Raw genomic sequence first — 23,237 nt, 5'->3', positions numbered from 1 at the left:
CCAAGCTTCTCAGTTTCACAACACGCTAAGCTCACAAAGGTCAGACTTTTAGCACAGCCATTTTTATCACAATGTACAAAATTTTACAGTCTCCAGTCACACTCAAGTCAAAAAACCTTTTCCCCAGAAGCACTCATTTTAACCAAGCAGATAAATTTTTGTTTGTAGAAAAAACACATACGTCATGTAGTTAAACACTTCATGGCCCGATTTTAAGTGTACAGCTCTAAGCAGCTGCTGCTTGATCCTTAACACTTGTAAAAGTTTTCACTGGATCCCTTGTATATTTCAAAAGAGTCTGTTTGCTGGTAGTTCATTATTTAGATACAAATATTCCTTGACTGGATTTACTTTGTGGTTCCTCATCCGCTCAACCTATTTCATATACCCCATGCCCTGTCCGAGACACAGACTGAGAGCTTCTTATTAACACTGTTTAACAGGAACAACTCTTCAGTTTATTTTAGTTTCTCAGCAACAAAGAGATTTAATACAAAATATTTAGAATCAGGAAAACATTCTTAATTAGTTTTAAGGACAGCCATATCGTGAATCTGAACCAGAGGACAGTGGTCTTTAGCTCTTAATATTAATAATGCAGAATATATGGGAAGCCATCACTTTGAGTCTCATGCCAAAAAAAAAAAAAAAAAATACAAAGCTCAGAAGGACAAATTAAGGGGAAAAAAAAGCAAGGAAGTTCTCCCTCAATACTTGTATGGCCTCCCCATCACTGTTACACTGTAGTGTGTCAGTTTTAATATATTTTCTCTTATTTTTTAATGCCTCACCTACACTAATAAAGTGATCAGTCATCCTATACTTATGAACTACTACTCCAAAAACCAAAGTTAGGACAGTTCATGCAGTATGTGAAACAGAAACTACTGGTAGTATTACAAGCAGGCTGAGCTTCTGATTTTAAACAAACTGTAGTGATTCACAAGCAACCATAATACAAAGTTAAGAGTTTTTCATTTCACACCAAACCGATACTTTGGCTCTCTAAAGCTAGCAGTTTTTATACAATAAAAAGGTATACAAACATGCATATTCAAGATCAGGTTTGAGCCCTTGGCACACCACATTTCAGAAGCCTTCTCTAGCTCCATGGTATAGCTTTGATTCTAGATTTCTCATTGTGTCTTCCAAAAGACTGTCCTAATTCTTAAAACATATACCTCCCACCAGAGCAGTTTAAACAAATAACCTACAAGTCCTTGACTGCACAGACATTGGAGAATGTGACATCTAATAGAAAAATGGTGATGGCTAAAAGTTGGTCTTCCCCATAGTCAATAAGACCCACAGTAGGCCCCAACTGTCACATGGAGATACTAAGAAGAATTAACAAGAAATAATCCATGGAGCAATATCAGGGAACTCAGAGTTTGCCTGCACTGTAAACGCAGATCTGTAGGACCTGTGCTTGTGGACTTGATGTTTCCACGCCTGTGCTTCAGTGTCTAAACTGCATTGTAAACCTGGGTTTTCAATTGTTGAACCTGCTTCTCCTAACTGTGCTGCTATGCACATACTGCACTATGCAGATCCGAGTAAGACTTTCTGCTTTTGGGATCATATACAAGGGTTCTTATCACTCTTACCAGCTATACCTGCTCTAGGCTGTCATTTAGAGTGTACCGTGGCACTTGCCTTAGATCACAAACACATCTAGCAGGGTCATTTCTGGGTCCTCACATTCCCAGAATCAGCATTAGCAAGATGGAAGAACCTGTGGAGCTCACGTTTCAATGCTATTTCAGGAGTCAGGCACAGCATCCTTAAGACACTGGTGCATGTGTTAGCAATGGTTTTTGTACGGTCGAAGACACCTCTCACAAGGTGGTAGAGACCTGGCAGATGCCATCCGGTTGATGCTCCTCCTGCCTGTTGCCGTAACTGCAGATACCCCATAGATATACCAGTGCTTTTGGATGAGGGTCATGAGCATAAACTGGTGGGATCACATCATGCAGACTTGGGATACGCAACAGTGGCTCCAGAACTTTTGCACAAAGCAGCAGATGTTCCTGGAGCTTTGAGTAGCTTGTCCGAATCCTCCAGCATCACGACATATGCATGAGGGAGGGTGTATCGATCCAGAAGCAAATTGCCACAGCCACTCAGAAGCTGTCTACCCCAGACTATTACAAGTCTGTAACTAACCAATTTGGTGTTGCAAGTCCACTGTTGAGATTGTGGTAATAATGTTTTTAAATCACAGTCCTGATTTCTTCACCCAAAGGTTGTGTGCATTAATCATGGCCCTGAAATAACTGCTAGTTTTAAGAACACAGGCTGTCCAAACTGCACCAGGGCCATCGATGGGACTCATGTGCTCTTTGTGGTGGGTAAACTATGGGCACATACACCGAAAAGGTCACTACTCCATCATTATGCAGGCCCTAGTCAACCAGAAAGACAGGTTTATTGACGCTAACAGCCATGGGGTGTGCTGGCATGGTACATGGAGTTTTCCAAAACAGCAGGACTTTATCTTCATGTTTAAATTGAGACATTATTTCCACCAACTGATCATTTTATAAATGGAGTCACTGTCCCCACTGTTAATCTATGGCAGTGGTTCTCAACCTGTGGTCTGCGGACCCATAGGGGTCCATGGACTATGTCTAAGAGGTCCATGAAAGACAAACTGAATACTGAACAGAATTCAACTATACATACACACAGACAAATAGATTTCCAAAGGGATCTGCACTTCCATTTGAAATTTCCAAAGGGGTCCACAAATGAAAAAAGCTTGAGAACCACCTTCTCTAGGGGACCCTGCTCAGAGACATCCAAAGAAAAAAGGGTCCACTTGCAGGAGAATAAGCAATATTTAGAGGATGACCACTTGTTAGCTCAGACAGACTTTTTTTGCAAGCTTTGTTAACTATTTACAGAGTTTATTTCTAATCTCCTAAAAAACTGAACATGTATAAGTGTCACACAAGCAATTCTTCACGCATGAATAGTTGTTCATGAATGCTGTAACTAAGCATTGTGCTTTCACATTTAAAAGAACGACTTTTTTAAACACAGAATCCCTCTGAAGTCTAAAAACAGTTGAAAACAATAGTTTAAATACTATGAAAAAGAGCTGACAGGACCTTTAAGTCAAACAAAATGAGCAAAGAGCAATGAATAATCCTATTTTTCATCTTGGCTTTAAAATTTTTATTTAATATTTTCCTGAGTAATCATTTTTACATGATTAAGTTGGATAATGGTTTCTCAACCTTAAGTCTACGTCAAAGTAAAGCCAATATTGCTAGCAAAAAGGGACTGCGGGAGCATCAACAGGATATTTATAAAAACGTATCATTCCCTCCAACACAACAATGTATTAAAAAAATCTGGGTGAATATAAACTTATTCTGGCATCTAGTCCCTTCTGTTTTACAGTCATATCTAAAAGCCTCTGTCAGAACTACAGTCCAATTGAACTATACAGAGAAAGACAAAACAGTCCCTATTCCAGAGAGCTCACAATTTAAGATGACAATGAGTATGGAAAGAAGGCTATGGAAATAGCAGTCACATGATAAACTTAGGCCAACTATGTTTACAACCAGATCAATTGTGTTTTATATAAAATTAGATAAAAACAGATGCATATACAGAGTTCCTAGAGGCTATGCACTCCACCATTATCAACTGACAGATTACTGTCAGAACCATAGGGAGGGGACAGGATTTGAAACACAAGGCATGAGTCATCCCAATAACAGTCTTCTCATAAGAAGTTACTCTAGTTTACATTGAATTTTGGAACGTCACCGCTATTGTTTTCTACATATCAAAACATAATTCCAATTGATTTGCTCCTTTAATAAGTGACAAGAGGCACATTTCTTAGCCTCCACAGCATACTGAGGATGATGGTATAGGTAGCAGATCCCTGATTATTAGAATTTTAGCACAATGGGCTGAAGTACAAATTTTAGTAGCCTACCTCCAGGCTTTCATGACCAACATAATACATGGAAAAATTATTTTGAGTACCATATTTGTCCTAGTCCACTGCACTTTGCAGGGAAATAGTTGACTGGAGGGAATTAAAAATGAGAGACATGGACTTTCAATCATTTGTTTCAATTCTAGCTCCTGTTGGCAGTAAGTGGATTGATTACCATATGGTAGCTTTGGTGATCTATCAATCTGAAGCAAGTTAGAGTTCTATTTCCTTCAGAACAAGTGGCCACATCACACAAAACCCACTACTGAGAAAAACAAATCCTGAACGGTTTCAGAGTAACAGCCGTGTTAGTCTGTATTCGCAAAGAGAAAAGGAGTACTTGTGGCACCTGAGAGACTAACCAATTTATTTGAGCATAAGCTTTCGTGAGCTACAGCTCACTTCATCAGATGCATACGATGAAGTATGCATCCGATGAAGTGAGCTGTAGCTCATGAAAGCTTATGCTCAAATAAATTGGTTAGTCTCTCAGGTGCCACAAGTACTCCTTTTCTTTTTGCAAATCCTGAACGGTGTATGAGAAATCCTTAATTAAAGGATTATGTCCTATCTTTCATACTTCAAGATTCTGTAAAGCTCTTTGGAATACTTAAAGTTCTGAAAGCCATCAAAAATGTGGAGCAAAAAAAAAATCATGCCACCAAGTTTTGTCACCTAGTTCTGCAGTTACAATATTGTTACTGGAATTTAAAGCTAGTGTGTCTACACAAAACTTATAGAAGTTTTACAGCACATCCAAGGGTGCAGTACTGATGAGATTCTTTCAAAAAATCAGATTTTTTTTGTTTGTAAAGTGCTTGATTCTCCTTCAAATTCTGATGAGTTATTCGTTAATAATACTACCATTAAAAGTCTTTCCAGAACTATCATGGAAGCCATAAACAAGGAAGCTTAACACAAGGCATAGAAAAATATTTTCATCAATGTTCCTGTTGATATTTTGCACTTTAATCAGATGATCTCAAATGACTTGGCAATACCCCTACCACACAAGAACATTCTGAACCTTAAATGTAAAGCGGAAGAAGTCTAGTTCCAAACTGCAGGCAGGTGAATTCAGGTAACAGTAGGCATAATGATCTGCCCAGGATCAGACAAAGTGTGGCAGAACTTGGACCAGAGGACAGTACTCACAATTCCTACTCCGTTTTAACCACTGAACTCTATCCCCTTTAATGATATACTATTCCAGAACAAAATAAATATTCATAAGTCACTGCTGGAATACTGCCAAGGTAAAAAAGTTCTGCCTTCTCTATGGATCTAATTCAGAGACCCAACCTGCAGGCAGCTGGCATACCTCAATCTTCCTGAGGTATGAATCAAGGAACCCATGCAACTAACATGGCTAATGTCCAGCAGCCAAGCTTGTCCTGTCAATTCTCATGTGGAGAGGAGCAAGCCTTTGCTATGCTGATCCCTCTTCAAGTTTTAGATTAAGCTCAGTTAGATGTTTTATCTTGTCAGACCATGCAGCAACTGATCATCATGGACTGTTTATTCAGCAAAATATTTATATCACAGTAGTAGTAAGACCTCCAAATTCATGCCCCTTGTGATGGATGCTCTCTTCTTTGGCTATCCCTCGACGTGAGGCTGATGTCTGCCAAGGGGGTTCATCGATGGGTTTTTAGGTGGCCGAGGAGCCCAATTCGTGCCCTGCAGACACAGTTGTTGGCTGGAGTGTTGTGCCCTTTCTTTCCTCCTTTGTCACTTCTCTGTCACATGAGCACATCTGTTCTCTTCAAAGTGGGTTGTGGGTTGGTGTACAGTGTGGCGCCACTGTGTTCTGTTCCATGCCAAGTCCCCTCAGTTTGTTGAGTTGATGCCTCCCTTTTTAAGGGGTACTTTCAGTATGTCTTTGCCCTCTGCAAGCCCTTCCTTTCCGGACTTAACTGAGAAAAGAGATACCAGTGCGAATGATGAATGGTTATACACATATTGCTCTTGCTTCAAGGAGTTTACAATCTAAGAAGACAATGTGAATGAGGATAAGAGGATAGAAGTTCTAAGTGTGTGTTTTATTATGCAGTTACAATTTTAAAATTGTGTGCGTCAACTAATCCTGTCTGCCCTCTCAAGCTGCCATTAATTGGCTTATAGTTGATCCAGCAGAAGCTAGCTGCCTTATAGATCAGTAGAGGGAAGGTACTGGAGGTGTGTCTGCAACAGCCCTCAAAACATTAACACATGATTGACCAAGGGGCTACTCCCACAACTGCATTTGCATGGGCAGATTCCTGAACTTCACTGATTAATGGAGCGGAAATTCAATCCACACAGAGCCAACTGAAAGATTCAGAAGAGTTTTATTCACAATAGCTTATGCTGTGAAATGAAACCAAGAGTTATATTGGGGAAGGAGGAGATTATACAGATTTAAGTGCCTTTTCTCAGTTTACCGCATGTCACTTGGGAAGGAGTTTAAGCTAAACCAAAAAAAAACACCCCAAAAAACCATTCTTACCAAAATAAGTGTCCACACAGAGATTATACCCGTATAATCTTCCTATATAGATAAAGGCTTTTGAACGAATGCTGCTAACTTAAATGTATAAACCCCAGACTCATCCTTGAGTTTTACCCTGTTACATAACACAACCCATCATTTAGGGTTCTCACAACTACCTGATGATTTGAAGCAGTCATACTTGCTGGGGTGAGACCTACTGGGTTGAATTTACTCATTCCTGACCACTCTCTCAGTTCCATCTCTCCTCACTTTTAAGAGACACCTTGAGATTTCATTTCATAATTATCTTCTGACTCCTGTGCCCTATGTTTTTTAAACCTCCTCTGACCTCATCTTTTTGAGCCACAACCCCCACCACCACCTTTGTCTTTATCTGTAAATTTTGAGAATGTTCCTATCAGTCCACTTTGGTTACGATGTTTTACTAACAGGGGATGCTTTACAATTCCTTTAAAATTATGAGCGCTGACCATGCATGCTATGGTTTAGTGTGTGAAACTGTTTCCATTATAACCCTGTTTGTCCATAGTTTTCCAGGACTTTCATATTTTGGGCTGAAAATTTTCATGTTTAGGCCATGCCCAAAGGGGACTGTGTGGAAAAAATCAGCAAAATCCTTCCAACTTTTTTGGAGTCGAGGGAGAGGGCAAACAGTTAACTAATGTGCATACTAATATATTAAATGGCTATAGTAAGTGTGGCTGAAGTTTCAAACTTCACAAACTAACCCTGCAACAAGAACATTTAGCTAGTTAATCAGATCACTTAATACTTGTCATAATTTGGCCCATGTTTTCCAAAGCCATAGAATGTGTCTCAAATTATTGCAACCCTTAGGATGCCAAAGAAAGCCTTTTAAATCTGAACTGAATGCAACCAGTGCAATATCTTCACATTTGCAGACAGCCTTAAGTAGGTGAGAGGTACACACTGACCCTATTCATGACAATGAGGAAAGTAATGACTACATTGTTAACTAGGTCACTTAACCATTTTACCAGAAACAGCCAGTTAATAAGCTTATTCCACAGTCCCAAGTGGCCTCCCACAATTTCCTGTGTGTCAAGAGTACTAACCGTCCCTTATCCAGATGTCAAAACCCCCACCTTCCCCACAATCCCTTCAATGCACTTGTATTGTATGTTGTCAAAATATTTGCAGACTTCTGAAGATTGAAAATGTAGCAGAGTCCAATAAGTTGATTAATATTTAACTTTTAATATTGTACTGATTCCCCAGCTTGCCACTATGTACACAAGGCCTTAATTATAATCAGTGTCTAGTTTAAATAGAGCAAACTGGGAGCACAGATGTTACTCACATTTTTAGTTACTTGAATCCAATGACAGCTGATCATGAAATTTTAAACACAACTGTGGACTGCTCAAGAGCAGAACCACTTGAGCAGAGATCCTGAAGGACATACTGGTTAACTGGTCATGTACCAAAGGTGTTCTTGTGGGGTTTTGTCGCCCCCTTCTCTCCAACGTGCAATTGAAGCCACTGGAGAAGACAGCAAAACTGATGGCACTACAGCCCCACCAGCATGCTGACAAGCACTTCTACATCTCCTTTCCAGTTGAACCCAGATAGCATGGTGTCTTGACTTTCCCAAGCGGAGCATCAAAAATGGATTTGAGATCAATTTGGCCAAGGCTTAACCCTGGGTAAGGTGAAAATAATGCAGGGGTCAGCAACCTTCAGCACGTGGCCCATCAGGGTAACCTGCTGGTGGGCCGCAAGACATTCTGTTTACGTTGACCGTCCGCAGGCCCCCCATGGCCATGGTTCGCTGTTCCCAGCCAATGGGAGCTGCGGGAAACAGCAGAGGGCCATGCCTGCGGACAGTCAATGTAAACAAAATGTCTCACGGCCCGCCAGCGGATTACCCTGATGGGCCATGTGCTGAAGGTTGCCGACCCCCATAATAATGGATGGCTAAAGGGAAGAAAGACTGTATTACAAGGATGGTGCCAGTAACAATGAGAAAACCCTAAAAGTTCTTTCCAGTTTTACAGGTATTACTGGTTCAAACAGTATTTTCAGTTTTGTGTGTACGAAATATCACTAGAATAGATACTTTCAAAATTCGTTACAGTTTTTAAATAGACCCACGAGAGCACATAAAGAGTCTGCTAACTCTTTTTACAGGTATACAGTCTCAGTATAACGTGGCACATACCCTTAACCTTGCATATGCTACAGAGCAATCTTAACTCCGCAATTCCTAAATTGATCCTTTAGCCATGCAACTTCAATGTTTTTATTTAAAGATGAAAGCAACTTCAGTGTCCAAGACTTGCAAATTCTTCTGCAACCAGGAGAATTCTCGATAATGCATATGAATTCCATAACTTGGAGCTATGTGTCTAGACACCACTGAAAGACCTGGACTCGCACACTTTAAGGAGGTAAATGGAATGAAGGCCCTCTTCTGCAAGACCTATGAGTAAGGCTCCATGTTTGTCACGGAGGTCACGGATTCTGTGACTTTCTGTAACCTCCGTGACTTCTGGAGCAGCCTGTGCAGCTGGCCCGAGAACTGCCTGAGCAGCTCGGGCAGCCCCGGGGCCAGTCGCTGGGACAGTCTTGACCCCTCTCTGCCCCCCAGCAGCAGGAGTTTGGGTATGGGCGGGCTGAGGATTCGGGTGTGGGGCACTACTTACCTGTGGGGGCGCTCCACAGAAGGGCAACAGGAACTCCCCTCCCTCAGCTCCTAGCTCTACTTGCTGCCTCTGATAGGAGCTGCAGAACTGGGACTTATGGCGGAGTGGAGGCAGCATGTGGAGCTAGGAACTGGAGGTCGCTGCTTTCCAAGAGACAAGTAGGGAAGCTGCCCCAGCCCTGCCAACCTCCCCCCTTCCCCCCATCCCCCCCCCAGTACCCGCATGCCCACCCCAGAGTACCCATGGCGCTGCAGGGTCGCCCCTCCCCACCAGCACCCATAGCACTCCCAGGGCCACCCACCCCCACCCCTAAGTTTTAGTCAGGGATATATAAAAGTTATGGAACAGTCACAGGCCATGAATTTTTGTTAACTGCCTGATCAGTCCATGACTTTTATTAAAAATACCCATGACTAAAATGTAGCCTTATGAGCTGCAAAACACCCAAGATACATCAGTGGCACTCCCTCCTGTAAGTCTTAAAGGGCATAAAGCAGCATTCCCTAAGTTCCATGCATCTTAAGAGCCCTTGCCTTTCACCCCATCCACTTTTTACTACATTTTTCTCTATGCAGCCACATACACTGTGTATGCATGTACTACTAAGCTTTTTAAGCTTGTACCCTCTAGGAATTGAGCAAGACAAGAGAAGATTTACTTCACATGTATCATTTGCACAGAGTCAACTGTTAAATCAAGAACTATTTTCACTAGCACAAACTAATTGTCAGTGAAAGATATTTCTCTAACAAAACTTCAGCTTTCAATCCCCAGCTGTTCAGCTGCAGAACTGTTTAAAAGTAGGATGCAATTTTTAAATAAAAAAATCATGTTTCCCCTCTCCTTGTACTTGTTTTTGTTTCGCTTTCAGAGATGTTGAGCTTTGAGCAGAAACCAAGCTTGAAAAATCTGAACTGAAACATAGGGCTAGAATTAACAAAGTTATGCAGCCTTTAACTATAGCTGTCACTGACATTCCTGCTGTAATAAAAAATAAAAAAAACTTATTGCAGAGTTGCCACAAGGTGAAAGGTAAGGGTTACTGTTAGTTTGGGAAAAATCAGCTAGGAGGTCTACCCAATTAATGTGTCAAGAGGTTTGCTTAAGATAACATCTAACAAAACTCATAAGTGGAGAAAGGGGAGGGTGAAGGAGAAATGAACTCCCCTTGGGTAAGAAGGACCTCAGTATTTGAGATGGCCCATTTGGAAGTGGGTTCTTTGAGAATAATTGTGTATGTTTGGGATCTGGAAGAACCCTTCATTAGCTAAAACTGGGATTTGTGAAGAGGCAAATAAAGTCTATTTGTTAACATCAGAACAACCAACCATCTTGGTCTATAGCAGATGATGTAAATCCTAATGGAGAACTGCAACACTGATTTTCAAAGCCAAACAGGACTAGTTACCTCCTCACAGGCAGTCATTACAACACTTTTTTTTTTTTTTTTTGGCTTTGGCCTTTTTAATATACCATCCTCCCCTCCCCTCAAAAGGTACCCAAACTCTGTTGTCCCCCAGGGTCTTTCCTTGGGAAATACTTTAATTCACAATTTCAGTTTTATGCTTGGAAAAAAAGTGACAGTTTTCTGTCTCAAAACACTGATCACTGCAGCTGGTAATTATTTGCTATTGGTGAGCAATTATGTGAAACAAAGACGAAATTATGACTTACAAATCCACACACTACCTTTTAACAGAGTGCAGAACCAGTGAGTCAGACAAGACCAAAACTAAAATTCACATCTAGCTGTTGATATGATCCCAGACCATATATTTGCATTTCCCTCTACCCCATCAGTTTACATACACCATCCAGATTATTAATACTTATATCAATCCTGTAAATCTGACTGACCCATAGAAATTCCATTCACATAAAATAGGCTAAATTTTGTGCAAATAGCAGCATGTGAACAGTTAAAATGAAATAGGGAGATCTTCAGATATCATGGGCAGCGAATACCATTGACTTTATTATCCTAAAGATCCAAATTAATGGGTTAGATGTAACAAGTTAGAGGCTCAAAATATAAAACATTACATTCTGTACATGAACTGGGAGTGGAAAGGACAAGAGCAATTGCTCAGAAAACTACTAACAAGAAATTAAAGAAACTTAAAGCAAACAATTGACTTCCTTCCTCATATCACTCCAACAGCTATATTTATCATGTAGTCACTGCAACGATAAGGACCCAAAACAATTCTACATGAGAAGTGATAGATAAGAAACTGACCAACATACAACAGATATCTGAAGAATGCAAAGTTAAATAATATCTGCCCCCAACCCTGCTCTCAGCCAGATCAATTTTGCCCTCCATATCTTATGAAAATAGGAAAGATATGCATACTTATCTCTCTAGTTCCACAACAAGGAAAACTTAAAAGTATTTTAAACAAGCTCTCTAAAGAATTTCCTTTTATTTTACCTATATAAAAGGCTTACCTTTTACAAGATGAAGTCCCAAAGAAGGAACTTGGTTCAAAGCTACAATGGGGCAAGGATACTAGTGGTTAGGAAATGGGACCAAACTGAAGACCCTTGGTTCCAGTCCCTACTCTGCCACAAGCTTGAGAAAGTCAGTTCATCTCTGTGTGTAAGTTTGTCTCCTCCACAGCCAACCTGTAATATTCCTTTACCTCACAGGGTGGTGTTGACAGGTTTATGAATGCCTGTAAAGCACTTTAAAAGTCTTCCATCTGAGGATCTTAAAGTGTAAATAGATGCACTTAATTGTGATACCAAGCTTGCATCACCAGCTCAAAACAAGGCAGTTTCAGTCTTAGTAAGAGCCACCTGATTTCACACAAACAGACTGCATGCACTACATGATATATGCTTTTAAAGGGTGCGCATGCCTAGTTATTACTAATAAAATTTGTAAATAAAGATAAAATGCTGTCACGACACAAAGCAAGGGTAGAGCAGACAAAGACGACCCAACAGGAGTTTATCACCTAGTTTTGTCCTTAGTAGCTAATATATGGACTATAATTAGCTTGTAATTTAAAAAGGCTTGTGTGCAACTCTATGAAAGCATCAAGATATCAAACCACTTGTATCATTAGAAGATACTAGCAGTTAGCACTAAGCTACGTATCATACTTCAATGCTAAGCATCCAATCTATACCCTCCCTAGGAATAGATTGGGGGAGTAGAAGAATAACAAAGTTGAAAACTGCACTGTGTATACAGCAAGAATCTAGTCCCAAATTGTAACAGTTTTAAAGCCTTGTCTATATATGAAGTTGTACTGCTTTAGCTATAATTAGAGATATACAATGTCCTAGTGTGGATGCAGTTCTACTGTTATAAAGGTGCCTTATACTAGTATAGCTCTTCCCAACAGGAAGGGAAGTACCAACATAAGGCACCTTTAATGGTATAACTGTGTCCATACTAGGGATTTTACCACTACAACTATTGGGGGAGGAAGGGAAAAATCAAACCCCTTACTGAAATAATTATTCCAGGCCCAAAAAAGGTGAAAACCCCAATTAAATGCTAAATTTCCTGTCTCCTTTCAGCCATTCATTTTTCTCCTCTAGTGTTGTTTAACACTTCACTTCCTCTTTTATACAAAAGCTATCAGTGTCCTATAACTAGTAGGAAAGTTTAAAAAAATTACTCCATATTTTTTTACTATAGATTAATAAAATTATATAACATAACAGAAAGAGTCTCTTTGCCATTCCTTTGTAGTTAATAAAGCTAGTGGCTCACACATACTTGTTCTCAAATTTGGACAAAAGTTGCTTCCACTCCCATCTCCAGATTGTGTTTTTGTTTCAAGCAGAAGGAACATTCACCAAGCCAGCAACCTCTCTTCATATCCATGCTAAAAATCTCGATTCTGTCACACTGCTTACGAGAAAAAGTTATGTATATGCCTTAAGAGACAGTGTGGAATTAACCCTTGCTAAAACATTATTTGTTCTTATATCCATTTAAGTCATGTCTGACTTCAGACTGTATGCCCTTCAGGTGAGGGATTGCATTTTAGTATTTTATTATTAGAGTCCAGAAATCTAGCCAAATATTTGGATTTATGAGGCCGCTAAGGGAACCCACAGCTCAGCAAAATAGACTCAATGGGCTGGAATTCCAGCCATAGCTTTATAAAAGTTATGTTAATTTGTTAAGGTTTGTTTGAACCCAAGATCCAGGGGAATGGTTTAGTAGTATAAACTTCAAATTTAATATACTCAGACACCTTGGAATGAGAGCTGAATCCCAAAAGGATCAATTCATCCCTCATTCCTAAGAGGCAGATTACATAATATGTAGCTTACTGTGTTGGGGTCTTTCACATAAAACTTCAGAGCAGACAGGAGCCGTGCTTTTATGGACATTAAGATTTTTTGTAAAACAGTAGAAGGATTCAGATCTCCTACTCACCAGAAATTCACTATTCAAAGAGGAGACAGAGAGCCCCAATCCCCGGCAAGAACTTCAGGATACTGCTTAATATGTACGGTTGTAATCTAAGAATATACTCTTTACCCCAGCCCTCCTGAAGACCATTTATTGTGGTTGGTTTCAGAGTTCACTGCAAGTCTCTAAAAATGATCATGGGACAACTATAGAATTAGAGGGACATCAATCTTTAATCAATGGTCCCCAGAACAAGCTAAAGTAACTCTATGCACTAAGTTACATCTATCTGACTGGAGCTTCTAAGTAGTACAAACAAAAACAAAATTCTCAAGTCCCCCTGCCAGTTTCTGTGGTTTTACAGTCACATTTTCCTCCTCTCTCACAGATAGGGCAGAGAAAATTTTTAGAAAGACCCACACAAACAGAAAATGAACTACAGTGAATACATCAACGCATAATGTAAAGATGAAAAACTAGAGGAAATTACAGTAAGCGGTTACTCAAAATTCAAAAAATGTGATATTTAAGTTAACTGCATCTCACATATATATATTAATGAGACATTTATTACAAGCTAAGTGTTAATGCAGCGGTTTACATAACAAGAAAATTGACTAGACACAAAACTTGAGAGCCTTCAATCATCATCCCCACCACAGTTCATTAAGATCTCCAAACTGCCTCATACTGAAATCAATGGCAGAATTCTTAGCAATTTCAACAGGAGCAGAAATGGGCCACAGGCTACATGAAACCATGAAAAGGGGCATTCCTCTCTCTAAATAACTACACATTACTTTCCGTTTGATCAAGAAACAGTAATTAGTAGAGCAACTTTCAACAAATCACTTTACTGCAGCATGACTGGCTCCCAATGTTAAGACTGCATTTTTGTTCAGATCCTTCCGTAACTGCAAGCCTAGAAGTCTGTCATAGGCTGTCTGAAGGAAGGAATAAGGACTAGAAAACTTGTTTTATGCGGTTACATACCAAGGCTAGAAAGATACCTTATGGTCCTCTTGACCCCGGTTAGCTGCTCCACGCATGATGAAGCATTCGGCCACTAGAATGAAGACAACTCAATGGACTACTTTATTTCAAAAAGTAATTTTTCAGATGAGGTAGTATGTCAGTTTCGACAGTTTTTAGGTTCATTGATCCTGTTCTTTAGCCAAAGAAGCTAACATTTTGACAGAATTGTAGGCTAATTACATCCTCAAACAGTGCAAACACTACACATGCATATACAATATTTGGTATATGCAACAATTTAAGCATTTTTTTCTTTGCTGGGATAAACAGCTTTGAACTCAGGTCACCATTTCTCTTGTTTGCACAGTTCCAGCGTGGCACCGACTGTTCTAATAAGGCACCAAGTACTGGAACATGAATCAGTAAGTGGACGTATGTGCTCTGTGCTAGCAGTAGAAAATCAGCCTGAGTTATGTGGGATTGCACTCAGATTTTTAAAGTTATACAAACATTAGAATAAGATACAGCTATTAAGTCAGAATGACTTTCATATTATTTCTCGTTAACAGAGAAATGAAAAGCATTTAAAAATATATTTGTATTTTTGCCTAGATTTAAATTTCAGCTATACGATAAAAAACAAAATTGACTGCTCCTTCACCTATGTGCCAAAAACACAGTACAGGCTCAGAAGTTTCACCATTGTTGCCTACTATGATTATTAGTATTTTTTAAGTGGGAAAGGAAGGAGACATTTGCAGGGTGTTATTGCCCTGAAGGCGTAAAATGAAAAACATTTTACATCTCAGTCTAAACCATGGGCATCAAGGCCAGATACTATGGTGGGGATGGAAGTCTGGTCTTAAGGTTAAGACACTGGACTAGTATTCAAGAGCCTTGGCTTCAATTCCAAGCTCTGTCACAGAATTCCTGTGCGTTTAGAATGTAGGCTCTTCAGACCATGGCTTTTGTGTGTTTGTATAATGCCTAGCACAACAGGCCCGCAGGCTCATAGATGCTACTCTAACCCTTCTAATATTAACCACCATCACACAAGTGGACCCTCCAAAAATGTGAGCATCAATCTCTTTTTATTAGGTCTCTTCCAGATCTTTTGGCAGGGAGCGGTTTTACAATGGACTAGTTTTCTCTTCAGCTGATTTTGATGTCTATTGATGTTCTCCGAATCATGCTTAGGTACTTATTTACAGGCACATAGAACTAAGAAATGCAGCTCCCTTCTGTTCTTTAGCTGTCAGTTACAACTGGAGCAAAAAGTAACACACCCATTTCTGAGGATGCAGATTAAAGTCTTATTTGATAGCGCTTCAAAGAAAAAAAAAAACAGAAAAGGATAATCTCAGTCACTAATTATACACACTGATAAAGATAAGAGTTTTGAAGTTTGACTTTAACATTATACTACTCCAACTCACATTCTGAGCCACTGGGTATGTCCACAGTACAGCCACTGCAGCTATGTCACTGTAGCATAAACACATCCTCAGGCGACAGAAGGGGTTTTCCCCATTGATGTTGTTAATCCACCTCTCTGGGGGCAGGTCTACACTATGGGGTTAAGTAGACCTAAGTTAGGCAACTCCAGCTATGTGAATAACGTAGCTGGAGTCAATGTAGCTTAGAACGACTTACTGCAGTGTCTACACCGTGCTGAGGCGATGGGAGAAACTCTCCTGTCAACTTACCTGACGCTTCTCGTTCCGGTGGCATGCTGGAGTTGACAGGAGAGAGATCTGTGGTCGATTTAGCGGGTCTTCACTAGACTCGCTAAATTGACCCCGGTAAGTGCAGACATGCCCTAAGAGGCACTAGTTAGGTCAACAGAAGACTTCTTCCTTCAGCCTAGCTACATCTACACCAGGGGTTATGCTGACTTAACTACAGCGCTCAGCACGTGAAGCTTTTCACAGCCCTGAATGACGTATCTAGGTGGATCTAATTTTTTTAAGTGTGGACCAGGCCTTGAGTTATTCTTAAATAAATGAGCTACAAGAATCCGTATTCATGAGAGAATACGAGCTTTGTTAAATACACACTGCTAAACCTTTATACGATTATAACAGAAGAAATTGGGTTACTTACTTAACCTTGTTTTAAACACACTCTCCAAGATTAAAAGGCTCACCCAGTGAACCAACAGCCAAACTAATAAACAAGAAAGATGGGGTAATCAGAAAGAGAGAGTAGGAGGTGGGCAGAGTCTCATCGGTTTTTTAAACAGCAATAATGGAACCATTTTTACTGACAGACACTCCAGAAAGATTTTTTTCTTTCCCTGATTCCATTAAAACAATAATATTTGTCCAATCACTGCAAAAAGCGTAAAACAACTTAACTTGGGGGTCTGGGAAACAGAAAAGATTGCCAGATACTGCAATGCCACACACACCTTCGAAAAAACAACTGTTTCCATGTTGCCACCTATGAAGCGCAATGAATCTGCCCCGCTCCTCTCAGCGCCCCAGGGATTCCCCTTTTCTTCCCCCACCCCACATATCCCAAGGACTTTCCCCCATAGCTGCCTCTCCAGCATTTACCCTGCTTACCAATACCTTGGCGAATGCCCACCTCTAGCACCCACTCACTACCCCTAGCGCCCCCCCCCGGCGCAGTCCCCGCCCCCCCAACCTACCCCTAGCGCCTTCTCAACCTACCCCCAGCGCCCCCCCAGAGCAGTCCCCGCCCCCCCAACCTACCCCTAGCGCCCCCCCAACCTACCCCTAGCGCCCCCCCAGCGCAGTCCCCGCCCCCCCAACCTACCCCTAGCGCCCCCCCAACCTACCCCTAGCGCCCCCCCGGCGCAGTCCCCGCCCCCCCAACCTACCCCTAGCGCCCCCCCGGCGCAGTCCCCGCCCCCCCAACAACAGTCCCCTCTCTTCTCCAACCGCCCGCCCCAGAGACCCTCCTACCCCCACCACCCCCGTTACCACTGCCAGGCCCTTCCCGGATGCCCCCCAGAGGCCCCGCGCCCACCCCGCCCCCGGCTACCTGCTGCGAGGGCAGCTCCACATGCAGGGCCCGGCTGCTGGAGCCCGCGGGTAGCGCGGCGGGGCCGACGGCCGAGCTCATCCTCACGGGAGGGCGGCGGCCCGGGAGCGCGAGAGGCGCCTGCGCATCGGCCCAGCGGTCCCTCCACCGCAAACGAGCACCAAGGGGTTAATGGCGGTAGCAGCACCGAGCCGGGACCGCTCACTCAGGAGCCATATTACCGCAGTGCTGGGAGAGATCCGACCGCTGATTGGCCCGTGGATATAAGCGGTGGGACTCCGAGCTGCCTGACCGCACAACGATTGGTAGCTGCAGGAGTCAATCAAGGGTGCTTTCAGATAAGCCCCCTCTCTGTCAAACCGCGGAAAGGTATATGCCTCCAACAGCCTCCTGATTGGCTGAAGTACTTCGAAGGGGAGGCGGGATGACAACAGAGGATGGCGATGCTGATTGGACAACTTGGTTGTAATTGACAGATAGCTGTACCCCATCACGTGGGGACGTGTTTTTATCACGTGAGATGAGAAAAATGTTTTTCAGGGTAAGGTCCAGGGAGGGAGCCAGTCACCATGGCAACAGAGGAGCCCGTCAGGCTGGCCTGGCCCTGCTTCGGGCTGCCCTGGCGATGACGGGCCAGGAGCCTCCCCCAGGGTGCAGCCATGCTGTGCACCCGCCTCCCTGTCCCCGGCGCCCAGCAGGCAGCGCAGCCCGCCCACAGTGCCTCCTGAGGCCTCATTTTAAAAGTCTTGATCCCTCGCACGTTAATCTCCTGTGGGATTGCACCTACTTCCCTTGTCTGTGGAGGAATTGCCATCTGAGTGAGGGAAATATCTTGTGAGGTTGGGGGCCGCCCACCGCCAGCCTCTCAGCTGCAAAAAAGGACCCGCCAAATATGCTGGTGGCCCATTAAAAGGGAATCCCCTCTCCCAATGCGGGGAGGGAGGGATGGTTCAGTGGTTTGCCCAGTGGCCTGCTAAACCCAGGGGTTGTGAGTTCAATCTTTGAGGGGGCCATTTAGGGATCCAGGGCAAAAATTGGGGATTGGGCCTGCTTTGAGCAGGGTGCTGGACTAGATGACCTCCTGAGGTCCCTTCCAACCCTGATATTCTATGATTCTGTCCCAAAGACTTCTCACAGAGCGCATATAGGCAAATGGAGACTGCCTGCCCAACAGGAGCTCCCTGACCCGCATGTCAGAGCAGCAGGGAGAAGGTATCAAAAGAGAGACAGTGACATCATTGCTTGGCCTCACACCCCCACAACTCAATACTTGGAAACACAGCTGGAGTCCAAAGAGTTGGAACTGGGGGAGGGTGGTCCCAGGTCAAGAAAGAGTTCTAGCCTGTGTGTTGATGATCTGATCTGTTTGTACCATCTGTCAGGGTGAGACACTGCTTGATTCAAATCCTGTTTAGTTTATAGAACTCAGACTGTGAATTTATTTTTATTTCTTACGTAACCAACTTTGATCTCTACTCTTGCTACTTATAATCACTTAAAATCTATCTTTCTATAGTTAATAAATCTGCTTTATATTTTATCTAAAACAGTGCTTGTAGGGTGACCACCTTTTCAAAAGGCAAAAGCAGGAAACATGCAGGAGCACTCCCTCCAAGGGCCCCACCCCTGCTCCTCCTCTTCCCCCTGAGGCCCTGCCCTCTTGCCAAACCAGGCCAAAGCTGGACTGTGATAAGAGCCCGCAGAGGGTCTGAGACTCCGGGGCTCCCCACAGTGGCTTGGGATCCCTGAGCGGCTCTTACCATGGCCTGGACTGACCAGTCAACCATGCACCTCATTTGGAACTGGAAGTACGCAATCAGGCAGCAGCAGAGGTACACACACAAAAAAAGCAAATGCAGGATAAAGAGCAGTACTGTGTTAAACGTAAACTACTAAAAAATAAAGGGAAAGTTTAAAAAAAAAAAGATTTGACAAGGGAAGGAAGCTGTTTCTGTGCTTGTTTCATTTAAATTAAGATGGTTAAAAGCAGTATTTTTCTCCTGCATGGTAAAGTTTCAAAGCTATATTAAGTCAATGTTCAGCGGTAAACTTTTGAAAGAACCACCATAATGTTTTGTTCGGCGTTATGAACATTTCAGAGTTACAAACAACCTTCATTCCCAAAGTGTTTGGAACTCTGAAGTTCTACTGTATATCTCAACATTTTCAGCCAGTATTGCCAACCTCATGCATTAAAACATCATTAATCCAGGCACAAAAAATCATGAGATTTTTAAAAATAATACATTTTGGGTTCATTTTGTTTGTGTTCTGCTTTCTGCGCCCCTAGGTTGCATTCTAAAGCTTTTCTCCTTAAGAATGAGGGCTAGAAACTTATTTTTTTTTAATGAAAGCTGAGATTCTTTTGCCATCTATTTATTCCAGAAGTTGGGGCCTTAAAAATAAACCCAAAATCAAAAGACTCGTGTTAAAATTATGGGAGTTAGTTGTCAACACAGTATACTCTTAAAACCAATTCTGCTTATTAGCTAAAGGAGAGAAGTGCACATTCCAGTTTGTAGGTATAGCTGTTTATTGAACTTCTGCTTTTTTTGCATTATTACTGATAATTCTACCATTTCCATCTGGTAATGGACCAGTACCATTGTCAGAAATATATTTGTTCCTGGTATATTTTTAAATATCCTTCTTATTGTCCGGAAGTCTGCTTGCCCTAGATTTCTCCTTGTGTCCCTTGTCTTCCATTTTTAATTTTCTACAATTCTTACCTTCTGATTTATATCCATTACTATCAGCTTCCCCTTTCTTCCGTTTGTTGTGTTATTTATTTTTTTACAGCTGCCTTCACTTCCCCTATAAACAAGTTTTGGTTTTGGTTTTTTAACCAGCACAGTCTTCTTCCTCAGATATGGGATTGTGACATTTTAGACATCTAGTAAGGTGTTCCTTTCTGATTAAGTTCTTCCTCCCAGCTGATTGGTTTTATAATTGTTTTCAGCTTTGTGAAATTGAATCTATTAAAGTACAAGTATATATATTACTGGTCTGGACTTTATTCTGCTTGCAGATTATAAATTTGATCAAGGCATGATCACTTGTACCTAAACTAGCATTAACTTTTAATTCTGTCATCGGTTCCTCTTTATCTGTTAGGACAAGGTCTAACATCGAATTCCCGTGTTGGCTGCAACACTGTTTGAGTTAGGAAATTGTCGTCTGTAATGTTTAGAAATTCCAAGGATATTTTAGTACGGGCAATATGAGACCTCCAGCATGTCACTCAAACTGAAATCCCCTATTTGTTTCTTACACATCATAGATAGGTGTGTAAAGAGATGATCATCCTTTTCCTTGTGTAATTTGGTGGTCTGTAGCAGACACCAACTAGTACCTTCATGCAGTACATGCAATTTCAGGTTGAATGTTTTGATGAAGTTAGAAGTGGGCTGAAAATTGAGTTTATAATGAGAAGCTAGAACTTCTCAATAATAACTTAATCCACAAGAGCAATATAAAAGCTGTCATGGCATAGTCCCAGAAGATTTGATTAAAGCACTGAAAAAGCATTGGAGTTACTAATCCTCGGGCAAATCCTGTTTGCACATAAATCTATGGGAGTTTTGCCATTGACATCAGTGAGAGAAGCATTTCTTTATACCTTTTCTTTGTATAACATAGCTCTCACTTCACTGTTTGTGTGATTTTCCTCTGTATTTTATTATAGTGTTGCATCAATGAAAAGTCCAAGACTAGTGTACTGTAGGTAGCAGCCTATGGCAAAACCAGGCTGGCATGATGTAATGACGGTGCAGTCTGCTTTTGATTTTTTGTTATTTAACAAAACAAGTTTTTTCACTGTATGTCAAGATATGAGAATCTCAAAATACTCTTGAATTACTTGTGTTGTTTGGAAAGGTTCAGGTACAAGGTGTTTTCTTACAGCCGCTAACACAATAGGTAGCTGGAGAAGGAGTTTAGTTACAGCTAAACAGAGACTGGGAGAACTATTCAACAATTTAACCATTAAAAACTAAAATTCTCCCTCTGAAAGAAAATTAAGACACAGCCAACAACAACAAATCCTCTGTCCACATAATAAAGAAAATGGACCAGATCCTCAGCTAAAGTAAATCAACATAACTCCACTGAAGTTCATGGAGTTATACAATTTATATCAGTTGAAGAGCTGACCCTATCCTAATTCATAGTTCAGATTAGAATTTTGCCCTTTTCCAACTCATTGTGAGAAGGAGTTTATTGCCAGAGGCTCCAAAACAGTCAGTACCTATGGTTCCATATGTGTTGTAATACCAAGGTATTTATTACAAGGTGATAGGATGGGATTTCATTGCTTTTGATAGCTTAAGTGTGAACTTTACATAGTTTAATATGGATCTGTAGATTGTATGTGGCCTGCGAATAATAATAGCATATTCTGAATATATTTCATTGTAGAATTTATAAACTCTTTTGGGCAGAGACTGTGACTTCCTTTATGTTTTATATAGTACCAACCACTCTGAAGGCACTTAAATTATTAATAATAACGGTAATACAGTGCTGAAAATCTCAGCTGTGCACTGGGAATTACATCAGATCCTTTGTAATTGGCTAAAGACTTAGCAAATTGTAATTTGAAATTTTCTACCAATAATGATGTCTATTTGTGCACATTTGATGATTCTAGAGTTACCTAAATTAAGGAGTGAGACAATACCAAGAGAAGGAATAGTCCTTGATCTGTTTTTATCATGAAGGGACTCTTCAGGTAACATTTCTGTAGCTGCAGCAAATACACAGATATGTAGTACTCATAACTCCATCAACAAATCCTCAGTTCTGCTCATGTGAATCCAATATACTGCTACAGCAACAATGTTTTCAGAATAATCAACTTGCTTTCAGGCAGGGAATGTAAATACTTAACAAGCTTATGAGTCTTGTGTTCATGTAAGAACTAAGCTCACAAAATCCCCGTGATAAGAGGGCTATTCATTTCAATACTAAGGCTGGCCAGAAACTATTTCTTCCAGTCACTTTTTGGAAAATAAGCCCAAGAAAAAATTAGAATGATTATTAGGAGAATTTTAAGAAGCATTTTTAATGGAATAGAACAAACCATCCTTTAGAAAAAATATATTTCATGTCTCAAAAAACTGCTCAAGGAAATTGGATGGGGGGGCCACTAAGAAGTAGGCAGATAGATTAATAGAAGTGGTTGTCAATTTATTATGTATTTTTCTTTTGAATCATTAGTATATCAATGCCCTTTCAGTTAGGTGGCATTGAATCAAAAGCAATGCTGTTAGGGGATGCTCTGCTGTACAGGCTGCTGACTTTCAGATGAAATGTAGAACAGGAGCTCTGACCACTGATTGTATCAAGATTCCATGGCATTTTTTGCAAGATTAGATGTGTTAATGACAGTGCTTTTGCCAAATTCCAAATCAGGTGATTGCATTCAGTCTAATTCCCACCCTAGCCATTTGTGCATGCAGTTTCCTCAAATGTATGTGCAGTCACTGCAATTGCATGCACAATTTAGGCACACAAATAAATACACGTTTGCTCATGGCAAAGTACATGCAGAGTTCTGAAAGTCTGGCCCTGTATGTTCTCCTGTGTTTTCATTTGTCTGGAAATCTGGAAAATCCTAAATTTCTGTGAGATAATGTACTGGTAATTTATAAGGATATTTTCTAATTCCTTTGTCACACATACTATCCTCAGGTTTCAGAGTAGTAGCCGTGTTAGTCTGTATTCGCAAAAAGAAAAGGAGTACTTGTG

The 23,237-nt window shown here is 41.2% G+C and overlaps 1 protein-coding gene across 5 annotated transcripts in view; it reads right to left on the bottom strand.

Moving 5' to 3' along the window:
- Positions 1-17,744, bottom strand: part of UVRAG (UV radiation resistance associated) — a 147,729-nt gene extending 129,985 nt beyond the window's left edge. For 2 of the 5 annotated variants that reach the window (XM_037882877.2, XM_043527738.1), the window contains exon 1: positions 17,490-17,744. In XM_037882877.2, the coding sequence (XP_037738805.1) occupies positions 17,490-17,570 (81 nt within the window). In that variant the 5' untranslated portion in view covers positions 17,571-17,744. Of the gene's footprint in view, positions 1-12,860; positions 12,879-17,489 lie in introns of those variants that run through there. The other 3 variants (XM_043527740.1, XM_037882733.2, XM_043527719.1) reach the window with 3 other exon arrangements.
- Between the last annotated feature and the right edge of the window lie 5,493 nt (positions 17,745-23,237).

The sequence above is a fragment of the Chelonia mydas genome, chromosome 1 (assembly GCF_015237465.2).
Source record: "Chelonia mydas isolate rCheMyd1 chromosome 1, rCheMyd1.pri.v2, whole genome shotgun sequence".
Taxonomy (NCBI): Eukaryota; Metazoa; Chordata; order Testudines; family Cheloniidae; genus Chelonia; species Chelonia mydas.
Note: the sequence above shows the minus strand (reverse complement) of the source record. Positions and strands in the feature narration are given on the sequence as shown.